The 16,979-nt window shown below is 36.4% G+C and overlaps 1 protein-coding gene and 1 long non-coding RNA gene across 3 annotated transcripts in view; one reads left to right on the top strand and one right to left on the bottom strand.

The window, feature by feature from the left end:
* LOC124428060 (discoidin domain-containing receptor 2-like) overlaps nt 1-16,979 on the bottom strand; it is a 97,352-nt gene that overhangs the window by 35,162 nt on the left and 45,211 nt on the right. For both annotated transcript variants that reach the window (XM_046971665.1, XM_046971666.1), the window contains 3 exons: nt 12,449-12,645; nt 10,343-10,448; nt 2,949-3,180 (listed from right to left, as the gene is read on the bottom strand). In XM_046971665.1, the coding sequence (XP_046827621.1) occupies nt 2,949-3,180; nt 10,343-10,448; nt 12,449-12,566 (456 nt within the window). In that variant the 5' untranslated portion in view covers nt 12,567-12,645. The remainder of the gene's footprint in view (nt 1-2,948; nt 3,181-10,342; nt 10,449-12,448; nt 12,646-16,979) is intronic.
* LOC124428064 overlaps nt 1-16,979 on the top strand; it is a 62,473-nt gene that overhangs the window by 38,323 nt on the left and 7,171 nt on the right. The gene's annotated exons all lie outside the window — the stretch shown is intronic.

Genomic DNA, 16,979 nt, shown 5'->3' with positions numbered 1-16,979 from the left:
AAATGGAAATAAAATAAAAAACAGGAAAAAAAAATGATGTTAAAAGAAGTATATTGGCCTTGATCGTTCTGCCATTAGTCCGATAACTCACAATTTTCCGCGTTAAATGGTACACGTTTGAAGAAGACATGGAATGAGGTAAACTCTGGGTCCATCCATCCGGCAAACGTTTCCATCGAGTTCTCCCCTTCCACCTGCCTGCACGAGGAGGAGCCAACGAGCGTGTAAAACGCGTAGGACGATCTTTCCACTCGGCTTCACAGCGCAATATTTGTTATCGGAGTTCCGTCATGAAAGCTCTTCGTCTAGGAACGCGGCGTACGTGCAAATATCCCCGGCGGACCGGAAGCTCGATATCAAAAAGGAAAATAGCGAAAGAAAAAAGAAAGAAGAAAAAGTAACGAAGAGATCGACCAGAAAAAGGGAGAATAAAAAATGGTAGAAAACTTGGAAAAGCGTCGTTTTCTACGCTTTGCCCTGACATTAACCAGAAACTGCATCGTGCAACTGCAACGACTGTGAGGCTGCAGTTACGGTGAATTTACGTCGCGAGAGATTCCGGGAAAAGCCATTTAATCTCGTCCTCGTCGATGGAGAGCTACGTAGAGAACCGTACGGCGAATGTCTATTCGTGTATATGTGCGTGCGCTTGTACATATAAGCGGCTAATGAGAGCCCAGGTCGCTCTGTTTGACGCGACTATTTATTATTAAGGCGACTCGTGTTTAGGGTGGGGGGTTGAAAGGCGACCGACTCACGAGCCTTAATTACTTCTGTCGGTCTTTTGAAGCTCTCGCTAGAGACCCCTTCTTTCGTTGATGATCATGATGATTATTATTACTTTTATAATTATTACTATTACATTTTTTTTCTCGCTCTTCATTCTTTGTTTTTCAAAAGAAAGGAAAAGGATAGAAGACGTGCAATTTGGGATACGGACGATCAAAGGAGAAATGCTTGCTCGTGACTTAAGTTCGCCACCCACAAGAGAGAACAAAGAGAAAATAAATGAAAAAGATTGACAAAAGGAATAGAAAAGAAATGAAAGAGGAAGAATTTCCATTCCCTTTCTTTTTTTTTTCCTCTTTTAATTAGATCTTTTTAATTAAAATATTTCACGTGTTAGAAAATTCTCACTGAATCAACCACAGGCAAGAATAAAGACGTCAAATTGTTTATGTAGATGGATTTTGATTTGTTTCACCTATTATTGTTTTCTCTTTATCAGAGAATAATATACAATGATTTTCTTTTAGCCAATAGGTATCTTTTAATATTTACTTTCATCAGGAGACTGAAGATTTGTCCGTGAAACATTGGCATGCGAGCTCAAGGTCGGTAGACGATCAATAATCAGAAAGCAGTGAATAATCATGAATCCAATCGCCCGTTCGGATCGCCCTTGGAAAGATGGAAAACATAGAGAGAGAGAGAGAGAGAGAGAGAGAGAGAGAGAGAGAGAGAGAGAGACAGAGAGAGAGACAGATAGAAAGAGGTAAAGAGATAGAGATAAAGCCCTTGGCACATTAGCGCCAACGCAATTGGTTCATCAATATTAATAAGAGATTTTAACTGGACAGAGGACGGGCATTGATTGGCCAGCCAATTTGCCTTGCGGCAAAACTTTTACGGATCTTCGCAAACCTGTATGTCTTTTCTTCTTTTCGTATTTTGAGACATGAAAGAAAGAGAAAGAGAAAGAGAAAGAGAAAGAGAAATGTATTAGAGACGAAGATGAGAGAGAAAGAGAGAGACGGAGAACGATCGTTGCTTATTAATAATGGATGCGTAACGCGTGAAATGGTGCCTAATGGGAGTTACCAATGAGTTGAAACCTTAAAGTGTCCTAATGGTAAGAGTAATTCTATCTTCGTAAACATTTTACGTTCTACGTGAATGATTAAAAATTTGATTAGTAAATATCCCGTGTTAAACCTGGAATCAGAATATACTATTCGCCCGAAGGGGTTGGAATTATAGCTCTCGGAGAAGAAATTTATATCGATACAGGTCTGGTGCTATGGTAAATAAAAGAAACGATTGAATCTAGTTGAATTTTCAATGTCTCTGGGAATGAAAAATATCTGATAAAGATTGGATAGTTTCAATGTTTGCATACGATTTAATCGAAAAATTTTTTATAACCTTGTTAGAGAAAGATTCGAATATTCGTGATAAAAGGTTGAGTTGACGATTACCAATGACGAATATTCTTTCGATCGCAGCTGCAACGATTCCAACGAAATGCTGTATTTTCCAATGGAATTGATTAGACGTGAGAAAATTCAGGAAAACTTAAAATAAGATAAGCTTCAGGAAAATCGATTTAGATGGATGAGAGGTTAACGTTCCAACGAACGTAATGGCTCGTTCTCTCGATCGGGGACTCAGTCCAAAAGCTTGTTCTAAAGCTTCGAGATAGCTTTGGCTAACCGTTGAACGGATTCGACGATCTCTAAGGTACGTCTGGGCTCAGGCTACCGACAAAGTGGCAGCTTCCAACGGTACGAAATTAGCTTACGGTTTCGCGATAAGCCGTTTACATTAATCCCTCCACTCGGTCTTCGATTCCTTCATCGGCCAGTAAGCTACAGAACGAAGCTGATGCTTTGAGATTGCACCATGCGAATTGCGTCTGCTTTTCAAAGAGGCTACTCTACTTTCTCGAGAGCATATAATCAGACGTTCTAATGAGTGCTCTCTATCAAGTTACCAGTTACCAATCGACGAAGATGTTACTCTCTAAAGTGCTTTATTGATATCTTTAGCTATTTCAAGCGTATGACGAAATGTGCAGTCTCTCGGAACTGTTTTATGCTTGACAAATCCGTCATTTGCTTCAAATAGATTCATTCGTGTATTATATGTTCTTAGATATATTATCTTGAATCGTTTATAAATTAACGATAAAGAAAATTTTTATATATCGTGATAATGGTGTAACTTACCTCTTGTCCTTTGATGTCCCTATAACGAACCCATTTGCCCAATCGTGGTCGCCAATACTCCAAAAGATAAGCCTCTGAGTACTCGACACCTTGTCCGTTCCCAAAACGACCTTGAGTAGCGGTGGCAGTAATAAGATGGACAGTGTGAAGATCAATTTCCAACCACTCTTTCGCCTCCTTTGTGATCTGATTCTTTGGACACCAAGCACCACCGAGGCTCTCCGTTTTCAACCTAAAATCAATAGATCTAGTCAGTAGTGATTGCAGGTTAACTATCAATGAAATTTTCTTTTTTAGAAAGTTGAAGTAAATCCTTTGATTTCTGTCTATTTTATTGGACATACGGAAGGGATAGAGGTGAAGTAAGAAACGATATAATTTAAGTGCTTGTTAGCGATCGACGTTTCGAACGGAAACAACGATAATTAGGCTTTACGGATTCTCTCTAAGGATTTTCGGATAGTAGACCCTAGTTATCGAGATTTCTAAGTGGAAGATACTAAAGCTCAACTTTTTCGAGTCTCTTTTCATGTCCATCGAAATACTCGAGATCACTTATCCCTTTCACTATTGAGAAAACTCTTATCAAACCTATATCGAATAAGAATTCATTGCAGAGAAAATGAGAGGAAAAGGAAAAGGGAAATAAATAGATACAGAGGGAGTGAGTAAGAGAGAGAGAGAGAGAGAGAGAGAGAGGTAAAGGAGCCGGAGTGTGTCGTTGCCGGCACGGTTATAATCTTTTGGAATGGGAAGGATAGGAGAAAGCAAAGCTAAGGAGAGAAGGTTGGCAGGGCTGAGGCATGAATAAAAGATGAAGCGTGAAGCGCCTTCCCTAATTGCGTGGACCGTTTAAACGCTCGACTAAGAACGAGGGATTCCCCATTCGATGCAACACGTACACGAAAATCGTGCGAATTTGCCTGTATATCCGAAAGTATATATCTATAGGGGAAGCGGGCCGCATTAATGAGCATCATTGGTGTTGGAAGAATCATGGATAAGGAAGGAAGCAAGGGATCAAAACACGTCCGTGATCAGGGTATCAGAAACCAAAACGAAAATCTTTCTGTTTTCAAATTTTATTACCAACGTTGGATTTAAATTCTCTTCCATAATTTGATTAAACAATTTTGAAAGGTACAAAATATCATTTCTCGTAAATCATTTCAAATTTTAAATAAATTCAAATAAATATATTTATTTCTTAAAGGAAATTATTTTTCCCTTGATTATATCTTATTAATTTGAATTATCTGTACCTCAAATGTAAAATGCCAATAATCATATTACAAACGATGACAGTATTGTTAAATGTTCATTAAAACGATCTTTACAAAATATACGATATTATTAGATTAAATTCCGATTTTCTCCTAATGATCCATTCAATCAATAAAGCATGCAGTCATTTTACGGATACAAAAGAATCGATTCGTCTTTTATATTAAACAGCAATAATTAATATTTCTACTTATATCTTGCGAATGTCATACTGTCGACTCAATCGTGATTATTTATTTCTGTCCACGTTGCAATTCGGTTAATTCCAAAGAGATTGGTAAAATCGTTGGTTTGTGCAGAACTTGGATGAGAAGTTCTAGCGGTGGAGTAAGTTTGATAATGGATGATCCAGCCATGAGAGTTGATCGTTTAAAACGTCGTGTTCCGATAATTCGAATTTTTTATTGACTTCGTGGATTTATTGTAGGTATCGAAGAGAAGTCTTTCTACCTGTCAATTTCTATACGATTCGTTGGCCTGCATAATGCAAGGTACGCGTTAGAGAGATAACCGAGAAACGTCAGATGTGTTGCCATTTTCCCCTTTCCGAATCCAGAATTATCTGAGGATAGAAAATTAGCTCGAGAGAATATTTCTCTCTCTCTCTCTCTCTCTCTCTCTCTCTCTTTTTCTTTCTCTCTCTCTATCTATCTATCTCTCTTTCTCTGTCTGTGTTTCGCTCAATTTAATGCCATTCGTCCGTCCGTCCGTCCTTTCGTTCGTTCGTTCGTTCGTTCGTTCGTTCGACCTACACGTCGGTTTGTTCATCCGACACGGGGGAATGAATTTTCGAATGGCACGGAGAAGACTGTCCCGCGTAAAAAGCGATACCTCTGATCGTCCTTTTGGGCTCTAAAGGGACCACACACCTCGATATCTTCCCTTCTTCTTATTGTTTTTCTTCTTCCTTTTCGTTTGCGTCTTCTTCTCACGGATCTGAGAAAACTCGTTATAAATAGAAACGCACTTGTCTCAGTTAGCTAGCAGTCTGTCTGTTATTCAGCGCTTCAATTTTGATAATCCTAAGTCATGTTCATCAATAAATAAATTGCATGTTATATGGATAATACTTATAGAAGAAATACTAATACCAACTTATGACAATATTGATTTTTTCATTTTACCACTCTTGATTTACCACTATTATGATAATTTCGATGATAACAGGAAATACAGATCGTGCATTTTTAAAAAAAAAAAAAAAAAAAAAAAGAGAGAAAAAAGAAAAAAAAGGAAAAAATAGCAGAGAAAAAAGAGATTTTTTTTCTCGTTGGTTGTCTGGGGAACGCAAAACCAGTCTGTCGAAGCTACTTGTTATCGATAAAGAGATGCTTCCAGGTCGCACAGGTTGTAAATCTCGTGAAAGGAGATCCCGCCAGTTATAACGACGACCGGTCCAGAGGATAACAGAAAGAAAGAGAGAAAGAAAGAAAAAGATACGAAGAAGAAGTCGTTATCGTTCTCGCCTCAGTTGAATGTATAGCTCGATTATTAATTCCTGGTGAACTTGATTATCTGTAGGAAAAGATGTATACGACTAGTCATAGGCGTCATTTAATACTCTGTAACGTTTAAACAATTTTCTCATTTTTCTTCGATTTATCGCAATTAATCACATTTTTTTCCATCCAATAAAGATAATCCACAGGGAGCAAAAGTATTTAAATGACTGTTAAATGATCCATTAAATGTTATAACATATCTAAAGTTATTTTACGTTTAACAGTTACTAAAAAATGTGCATAGAAAAATTTTCATATTTTTCGTAATTATTAAAATGTAAACAAAGTTATCGATATGTTATTCACGAATCTTGCTTAGTCATCTTCTAAAAAAAAAAAAAAAAAAAAAAAAAAAAATTCGAACGATCGAGCCTTCAATCTTTTCTCTTTAGCAATAAACGTTATCGCGTTATGTTGCTGAAAGTGAGACTATACAACCTTTTTTAAAGAACCTTTCGCTCTCATCGTTTTTATTTTTTGTCTCTTCTTAAAAAGCTAAAAAGAGACTCCTGATTGCACGTTACGATTGAACTTTTACTGAAACGACAGTCGCCACTCCTACTTCCCTCTTCAAAGATGCAAAATCAAAAATGCGAATCACATTGGTATCATTTGAAGCGATTGCTAAGTGCATAATTGCTCTCAATTCCACCGGACTCATACAAGTTCTTTACGGAATTGCTTGCTAAATCGAGTTGGAACTGGTATCCGCAAGTATTCACGGGTTTCTACTGAAATAAAGTCGTTATCCATAAATTGCTATCGTTTAACGTTATGTATATTTGTAGAAAACGATAAACGATATCTGGTCAGGTGTTGAAATAAGAAGCGAGCAAGAAATTTGCGCTCGTTTATGCGAACGACGTTGATAGTTCATTATCAAAGAGGGAAAGAGAGAAATAAAAAGAGGAAATGATAACGTTAGGATTATTATGCCAGATCAAGTTAACAATTTGTTATCTATACGAAATAATTACCTCGTAATAGTGCAATAAAATTTATTGGTTCAATGACAATTACGGATTTTACCACATCCTCTCATATATTCAAGACTTTCCAAAAGTTTTCGTTCTGGAAGAAAGAACTTCTCCTTACTCTTTCTATTCCCTTACGTTGATTTTTCGCAAGGTCTACTATTTCTTTCGGTATCTTAGCGCGACACTCTTACCGGCATCTTAATTGCAGCCATTCTAGAAATACTGTTGAGTAAGAAAAGCTTGGAGAAAGAGAAGGGTGAGAGTAAAAGAAAGAAATAGAGAGAGAAAGAGAGAAAAAGAGAGAAAAAGAGAGAGAGAGAGAGAGAGAGAGAGAGAAGGGTGAGCAAAGAGACGCGAGAAAGCGCAGCTGGGGGACAACTTCTTGGTGGAGTAAAATGGTGAAATCAAAAACGCGTGACGAAAGTTATGACGATCCGGCGAAAACTTGCCTTGGAGATTCCGAGAGAGTAAGAAAGAGAATACTTCGTTCGTCGTGAAATTACGTGTAACGGTATGATTATACTTCCCTGTCTTCTTCTTCTTCTTCTTAGCCAACTTCGACTGTTATGGAAAAGAAGATCGAGAGTTTTGGTATAATTAAATCCGTGCAGAAAAATAAAACGGACTGGCTCCTCTGATATATCTAATAATAACCCGAGTTCAATTGAGTCTCGTTATTTTCCTTAACGTTTCGTTGATAGTTCTATTAACTCTTTTTCCTTGGAAATTCTATTCATATAAAAGTTATCTCATTTCATAAAAACTACACGAAACTGTTTATATTTCTACTAGTTAAGTTTATATTGAGTTCATTTGTCTCTTTAGAGTATCAACGGTTTAATTATCGTCGCTACGTTATTACATGAAATTTGTCAAATGTCACGACTATTACTTATCCTTCATTAGAAAATATTTTCATATTTTTCATCGTTAAAATATTAACATAATAATGAGACTTTTTATATTCATTGAAGATTTTAAGATATAATCATGTTTTATGAGATGAAGTAATAAACAAGCTATAATTATTACTCTCTAGTAGACAATTCTAATTATTTATTCGATAACTATAAACCATCACTGAGAAGATATTGGTCAAGACGAGAAAACAACCACAAACGATCGAAGTGAGACACGTTTTATCCTTTAAGAAGTACAGGTGTGTGATCTTTTTTGGTCTGAGGTCATTGAGTATTAAATTAAATGGTGACGTGCGAGGAGGAATTCGTCGAGAATAGGTAGAGTATATACGTTCATTGAGGATGTCCATCGAAGTGGGGAGGACTCAAAGCTCATCAGGAGTTGGAGGTCCATTCAGCCGGTCATTGTCTACTGTAATGGAATGTATTAATATCGGAGAGCCCGCGGGGGCCAACAGACCAACGCAATGCTCGCTTCGACTGCTCGTTGTTGCCCGTTCGTTTGTTCCTTCGCACAGCGTGCGTGCTGCAGTAGACCGGATGCTTCCCACGGGGCACAGTATATTCGTATAAACCGGCACTGCGGTACCACTGTCGACGAACAGCGGACACAGCGCGTTAATATCTAAACAGGCTTGTATGTGTGTGTGCGTGTGTGTGTGTGTGTGTGTATGCGTGTATGTGCGAAAAAGAGAAAGAGAAAGGGAGAGAAAGAGAGAGAGAGAGAGAGAAAAAAAAGAGAGAAAAAAAAGAGGGGGATGATACAGGGTGGTTGGAATGAGAATACTGTGTACGGTCGAATCTCTTATTCGTGACAATATTGCACACAACTGAAGCCTTCATTTTTTTCATTCCCAAAAATGGTTTCATCCGTTAGTTTTTAGAGATTTTTTTTCTTCCATCAGAATGATTACAACGAAATTTCAGAAATAACGAATGGCAAATATGGTTTCCCTGGTTATTTCATTGACTCCTGTACGATAGTGAAAGGACTTTTTACAACTTCCTTGCACTCGCATGGATAACGATCAATGATCGATTATTTGCGTTGACTGCGTAACCGCCTCTTGAAAGTATCAGATAATTTGCGGCTCGAATAGGCGTGAACTTTCTCGCTTGTAATTTAAGCGGACCGCCATTTTTGCGGCTAGCCACCAAGCGAAATATCGCGACTGAAAAGCGACGAACTACCGTCGCTGAAGGCTCAAACCAAGGAGAAAGAAAAACGGGTCTCGGCCTTTTATAGGAAATAATTATACGTCAATCGCCATCATACTTTTTTGTTCGTCACGTAACGCCGTCGGTCTACCGGGTGTTTCGATAATACACATCTTTTCTATCGTATTGTATTCATTTAATTAATTAAATTATACGAATTATGTTCTTTCAATTATGCCTATTATTTTCTATTACTAATATTATGTTCTCATTTATGGGTGAAATTTAAACATTGAAAGTCAACATTTTGGTCAGATAAATGAACGACATTTTTTCGTAACATTCTTATGTGAGATTCACACAGAATTTTTTTTCGCATATCGCAGTCCGAAAAACCAGCAATATAACGAAACACGTTGTATAGAACCTGCCATACCGGATTTTACGTATTAAAGACACAACCGTACGCAAAATCGTTCTGCATGCTTTTTAGTATTCATGCGAGCATGGAAGCGTTGCAATTAACCCTGCGCAATTCCCCCATTCCGGAAGTCAGAAGCATTTCGAATAAATGTTAAGTTGATAAGTCACTTTTCACGTATTATTTTGAAAACTAGAAATTGAGTTTCGCAGAAGAAACGTAATCGTAATTGTTGTTGTATTTAAAAAGTATATGTTGATAGTAAATAAAAAATGTGAGAAATTATTTTCATCATGAATATTCGATTTCTACGTATTTGAAATATACGACCTATGTATATGATTAATAAAAACTTCGAGGTAAGCGTCAAATTCTTAACGTTTACCTAGTTCTACACAAAGCTTTCTTCTTCGAAAAGCATTAACGCGAGGAAGACATATAATCACGATGAACCTTTTGCTCGGCATGCTTCGATTAAGGAGAATAGTGGATGCCCTGTGCTAACGATTTCTGGTCCATGCAGCATCCGTAACGGGATGGCGAGCGACGTGTGCATTGGCGCAGACGCATTAACGATTCTTTGTAATTCCGATTCTTTCAACATCCTCTCGTCTGCCAACTAAATCCATTAGCTCTGTTGGATTATGTATCGAAAGAGTGAGAGCCGATAAGTGCGACAAAAATTCGGTTTGACGCATAAGCCGTCTGTAGTCACGATCGAATCGAGTTGTCAGCTGAAAAAGAAATGAACGCACGAAATTTTCTTTTCCTCTTTTCTCGTTGATTCGTTTCGTTAATCCTTCGAGCGGGTGACATTTTAAGGAAAAAAAAAGAAAGAAGAAAAAGAAAATATATATATATATATATATATATATATATATATGTATATATATATATATATTTCGATAAAATAATAGTTTTAAACGTACACAAATAACAATAACGTTCAATCATTTACTTCAAATCTATTTAAATAAAAGAAAGAAAAATAACGTCATGTAAACGTTCAGTTTAAAAATCACTACGTACATAGTACGAAACATCCATCTTGATCAAATTGATTCGACACGTGTCTGGGTTATATCTGTTTGAAAAATTTTTCAACTCTGCAAAAAAAGATATGAAAGCTCACCGTGCCAGATGCGGGCCAACATTTCCGGCATCGTAGGTGGAACTGACTGTGATGTCCTTATCCGGTATTGCTCCGGATTCCATGCCCAGTGGTGCGATGCATTGTGCTAAAACATAAAAAGATCAAAAAGAATTATAATCTCGAATATTTTACAAATAAATACGTTTTGTATATTTTTACATATACATATATAATAACGCACGTTAAATGCGTAACAATGAATTTCGATGACAATAAAATTCGAATACGATGCGAGTTATTCGTATTAATGGATCTATTGTTTTTAAATAAAATTATTTCAATAATTTGTAAATAAAAATGTCACGATGTACGATAAAATAATTAATAATATCTTATCTCAGGTATAATATTATCTGCAAGAGATATAGATTCTAACTTACACAATAATACATTTATATCGTATATGTATACTTATCACAATTTATTTAACCGAAGGATCGCACTGATCGAGATCGGGTTGTAGTTAAATTTATACCAGTATGAACGATTCGAAGATCGTCGAGATACTGGTTTGAAAAGGAGCAGCGAGAGGAATATATCCCTGAACTCAATCTAAAGTATGCGTATTTATATTTACCGTACAACGTCGCAGGCGAATTAAAAAGGGCTAAATAAGCCGGCTAACTGAGATGAATCCGTGTGATAGTTGAAACCAGCTTTTCATGTAGGACTGTCCGAAACGAGTAGATCGTTGGGTATTTAGTAGAATGGAAGGAGGACTAAATGTTGGGAATAAAGGGTTACCTTAGCGTGTCTAACTTATCTGTGCATTTTGATCTAATTGTTGAACTGGTTGAAATAAAGTAACTCGTAATAAAATCTTTTCTTTCTGATATCTTCTTTTTTTCCACTATAATATTTTTCTAGAATGCAATAAAAATATTTTCATAGACCATTCACGATACAGGCAATGACAAAATTTAGAAATTCTACTGGATCTCATCATATGATGGATATAAGAGTTCGATGAAAAGTGTTAATAATATTACAACTGTCTTTCAATGTATCATCATATCTTTTTTTATATTCCTTTTAGTAACTTTATATAATAATTGCTATAACCAGAATTATTTATCGATACGAATGGTTTTAATGATGAAATGTCTTAATCTGCCAACTTTCAACAAAGTTGTTGAATCGAGAGGGTGAAGAAAAAGAAGAAGATGCTCGAAAACTTAGCGAAACGGAGAAGAGAAAATGGAAGATATCTCTCTCTCTCTCTCTCTCTTTCTCTTTTCTTTTTTTTCTCTTTCTACCATTGGTTTAATCTTCCGATAGTACACAAGTTCTTTTGACTTCATCTTGATCGCTCTCCTTTTCTTTCTTTTTCATGTCACCGACTGACTTCGTCGTCCATTCACTTTTTTCCTTTCTTTTTCTTCTACTTTCCTTTTTCTTATTTGTTCTCTATAATTCTTCGTCCGATACTTTACGCTCGTTTTATTCTCTACCACCCTCTTTCCCATCGTCAAGCTGGCCTTAATACGGCTTCGACGATTTGCATGCGTCAGTTAATAGATTCTCTTTTCCGTTCTCAACGAGAAGAGAGGTGAACGATAGACAGAGAAAAAGAGCGATAGAGATAGAGAGACAATGTGTGTAAGAGAGAGAGGAGAAAGAGAGATTGAGAGAGAGGAGAGAGAGAGATTGAGAGAGAGAGAGAGAGAGAGAGAGAGATAGAGATAGAGATATTAACGCTTTGCGTCACTTATCGGAGCGAATATTATTTAATAAACGAGGATCTTCGTTGAGGCGAATTATTTTATAACGATCGGCGTAAATATTTGCGAGAATTCGCGTCACAGGTGAAGGGTAAAATCAATATTTAATCAACGTTCGAACGAATAATGGCTAGCTTTTTTTTTCTCTCAGACCATGGAACATGATTTCTGTGAAACGATTGGACCATGTGACGACAAACATTGTGAGAGCGATTAAGTAAACCGACATTAACATTTTATCGTAAAAAATATTATACGGAGAATAGTACGTAGATAAATTTGCGCGAGTATTGAATATGTAAAAAGAAAAAATACGAGATCGTTTTAACGTTAACTTCTTTTTTAAAGTAAATATAATACTTACAAAGATCCACGGCAAGAGTTGCTGGAACGAACGAGATGAAGCCGACTAGGAGGAGACGAATAAGGAGAGGAGTAGTCGATGGGCTTGCACCAACGACGAAACTAAAGTTCTTCGCCATGGCACCCCCTTTTCGTGCGAGGGTGAAACCCTCGCCCTTTTCTCACCGTGACTCCTGCGTCATTTCAGTCCTCGTCAAGCTGAAACAAAAGGGCCGTGACATCGTTAGTATCGCCGTAAATCTGACTATGTACATGCATTTGAGAGTTTCCCCGAGAAATTTTAAAGGATATCAACGAAGCATCATGTTTTGTTTAAATATTACTGGCTCGTAAATATTATTTCAACATTATCGTATTGGGAAATATATTTTCCGAGATTTACCTTGGTTTTATAGGATAAATAAAATTTTCTTCTTCGTATATGTATATATAGAAAAAATTTTTTTTTTTTTTTATATAAAATGAATCTTTTATTCTTAAGCAATTGAATTCATTTCATTGATATTTTCAACAACAAAATGTTATTATCGAAATATTTTAAACTGTCAGACATCGTTCTAATATCGTTCCTTAGAGAAATTTATTTTACGAGAACGCCAGACGTATAACAAAGCATCAGATATTTCAACGACGATGTTCAACGTTTGATCTCGAGTTTAGTTTCATGAGAGCCGGTATAGCTTATTCGGTTCATTAATACGTTATCTGTTGTTCTATAGTCTTTACGAAGCAACTATTAATTATTTATCCGGAAACACGAGGGCAGAGTGAAGAGTACATTAAAATTCGTGAACGCTTTCAATAGAGAAGTTTACTCGAATTCACTCAGGTAAGTAACTAGGAGGAAAGTCAATGACAGAAGGCTAAGTTGGGTAAACAAAAACCAATTTACGTGCATAAATGAATGAATAGTAGTAACTGTAAATGCAGTAATGTATTTAGCATCTTAGAAGTCACGTACTTTGAAACAAATTATTAAATTAGACTATTTAATCGTAATATTCTTATGTTGATTATATTTTATTACGAGAATTATAGACTACTACAAAAATTTGTAAATATCTCAACGATTAATTTTATCGATTCATACACATATACATATATATATATATATATATATATCGAAATAATGTTTACCAAGAATAATATTGATAATTTGTTAAATACTACGTTTCACGAAACTCATAAACGACAAAGTACAAGAACAATGCGGAAGAAAAGAATAAAATGTTTCTTTTCATCGATCGAAAAAAATGATCCTAGTGAAAGCTATAATTTTGAAGCGTTGCATGGGATCAGCCTCGCTAGCAGGTACATTTTTAAAGCGCGAAAACTTTCAACTTCCTGGACTATAAGAAAGAATAATGGCCACGTGGTTACATATATTAGATGTTATCTCCTACATGATATTTTTATTATTTTTTTCGGCTTTTATAATACCAAATACAGGGAAGTCATCCCGTAGTACACATTAGACGTAGTATGGAGAAAAGCAGGTATATGTATTGAATGAAATACGAGAAGAAGAAGAGAGGAGATATTTGATACAGGCGTTGGCAAGTAAGTAAGGTGCGATTTTCATGTCTATACGTCGATGAACTATGCGCTAGTAATTGCACTAGGTATGAATAAGTTATAACAAATGGTAAGTAAGAAGTTGCTCGGTCGTAGGCCTTGCTTATTCGCATTAAACATACATAAGTGCGAGTAGGTGAACTTATAGTCTTCGAGGTAGTGTAAAATCTAAACCAGAGAGTGTCTATAAACCTTCTTTTAGTTTCGATGATGAGAAATATCGAAAATTTGAACGTCTTTGTTGTTTCACATATCGTCTGTTTCCTTCCTCCTTTATCTTTTATCCTTCATTTTACTTCGGTCCGTCGACTTTTCGTTGCTCGATATCGGAAATACGAGGACGGGCTTCGTAAGATTGAAGAACGTTAGAGTGGTTCCTATCTTTGTGTGTTCGAAACAGCGTCCAGACAAGGGGGTGATTGATCGTACGAATCGGTCATACGAAAAATGAAAAAAAAAAAAAAAAAAAAAAAAAAGAAAAAAAATTAAAATTGATCTAATGTTTAAAATAAGATTCTTGAGAGAATTCATAAAGGAAATACGAGTAACTAAAAATTCCCATTATCGTTTTAAATTTACGATAAGTGTGATCTTATCTCTGAGGTAGATGTCTTTTTCATTTTTTTTCCTCTTTTCTATCGTTCTTCGGCAAAAGATCATCGTCACTTCAAATATACCGTAGAACAAGGGCTTGGCAATTATTATTCTGTCTATGGCAACACGAAGACGAAGAAGATAAAAAAGGAAAGAACCTAAGAGAAAGAGAGAGAGAGAGGGAGATAGTGAGAGAGAGAGAGAGAGAGAGAGAGAGAGAAGAGACAGCAGAAATGTGTTGGGGGTTGGTGTCGGTGTGGTTTCATTTACGATCGGTATCTCATGGTATACAAGCCATATCTATATGTATATAAGCCTCAGCATGCTTCTAAGCCACGATGTAAGCCCCGCGAGTTTCTACCCGTTCGGTATCCTAGTTCGACGTCGTCGAATCCTCCTCGTTTGCATAGGAATGAGTTTATGCAGATTAATACACGCGCGAACGTCTACGTGTAGCTTGCGACGGACTAGCTAGGCTAGCTAGCTAGCTAGCTAACTATATAGCATGCTATAGCGAGTCATCACTCGCTATAGCTTGCTCGTTCGGGGATGTTAAGCACGGTGTCCCTTACACGGATTTAAACGAACACGCATATTTTATTAGAGGTTCGCAAGAATCTTCTTAAGGATTTTCGATCGCATAAACGATGCCACACACGCATCATTAGTATCATCGTTTTGTTTTTAATGTGTTACACCATTTATTCTTCCTTTTATTCAAATTCGTTTTATCATTATGAATTTTGAGAGAATCCTCGATCGGCCGATCGAGATTTATAAATGTTCCAAATAAGTTATCAATGAGTGAGATTTCGATTTTTTTTCTTTTTTTTTTTTTTTTTTTTTGGTAATTCATTATGAGCAGCTGATTTTGCAATAGAAAAAAAATTTTTACCTAGATGAATAATATTTTATAAACTTCTTTATACCATGTATGATGGATTAATCTTAGAAATGATTCACAGAACAGAGAAGAAGAAATCACATTGAACTAACGTGAAATCTCTCGTCCGTAGTAAAATCCAACTGACACGGGTGTCGTGTCGACCGTCGTTAAAGCGTTAATAAAACTGCGAAGGGGTTAAAGTCTAAACTTTGAATCTTAAACAACGTGGCGGGAGGAGGCAAGACGACGAGACGAGCGATGTTGGACGAGAGAAGAAAAAGAAAAAATAAAGAAAAGAGAAGAAAAAGAAGAAGAAAAAGAGAGAAAAAAAAAGGAGAATCGATCGTCTTCCTCGTCCTCGTCTTAGTCTTCCCTTGTCGTTGCCATTGTCCTCGTCGTCTGAAAAAGAACGATGGACGGCATCGTTGTTAAGCGAGATAAGATTTTCTCTCGGAAAAGCCGTGTACAAATAGACGTCGTTGAAAAACGATCCAATGGCGACCCAAATAACGTAACCACCGTCGACGAGTCGACACTCTCTGACCTTAATTGTTCGTTGAAATCAGAAGAGAATGAGAGAGGATGGGAGTAGAGCGAATGATGACGGTACAAACAAAATGAAAAGATAGGATGAGAATGTATATAGTACACAAGTCAAGGAACTTCATAATCTACTTTATCGTATCGTTTGCGGTATATCTCGTTCCGAACGAGAAATTGAAAAAGAATTGATAGAGAATGATGGTTTGTTGACGAATCAATTGATGAAAATTGATTGCTCGATAAATTCTAAATGAAATCATTCGAATTCCGTAATTTCTTTTTGACTATTTATGATTCTTCATTTTTCTTTTTTCTTTTTTCTTTTTTCTTTTTTCTTCCTTTTCTTCATTTTATTTCCTATAAGAATGCAATTATGTTTGAAATTTTTTAATGACATTTTTTAACACCTAAAAAGGATAAAAATAAATCAACGTTAAATTCAAGAATTGAGATGTATAACTCGCAACGAGATATGTTCACATGATATAAAAGCACATTAGAGGATACTTCTTTTAAAGTGTTTCCGAGCGCCATTTCATTTTGAAGACCCTGAAGTAATTCTTGGAATAAAAACGTTTAGGTAATACTCGAGGTAGAACCTCCGGCATCCTCTTCGTTCCCTCGTCAAAGTACTCGACTTAAGTGCTGATTATGATCCGTCCGAGGTATAAAGCTGCCGGATCATTCGTCGGCATTGTTCTGTCTGGCACGATTTGACGCGATTCTGAATGCCTTCTGACGTCTCGACTGATCCGAGTATCACACAGGACGAGGGAATATTAGACGAACATAACTCAGACGCACACGGATACGTAAATACATACACATTGATATATCTACGTATATTTGAAAACTACGATGATATAACGACGTCTCACTGGGATCTATTAGTCCTGTGTGACACTTTTGATCGTTTTTGTTCTGACTTTTCGTT

This window comes from Vespa crabro, chromosome 11 (genome assembly GCF_910589235.1).
Source record: "Vespa crabro chromosome 11, iyVesCrab1.2, whole genome shotgun sequence".
Classification (NCBI taxonomy): Eukaryota; Metazoa; Arthropoda; class Insecta; order Hymenoptera; family Vespidae; genus Vespa; species Vespa crabro.
This window is presented reverse-complemented; position numbering and strand designations above follow the sequence as displayed.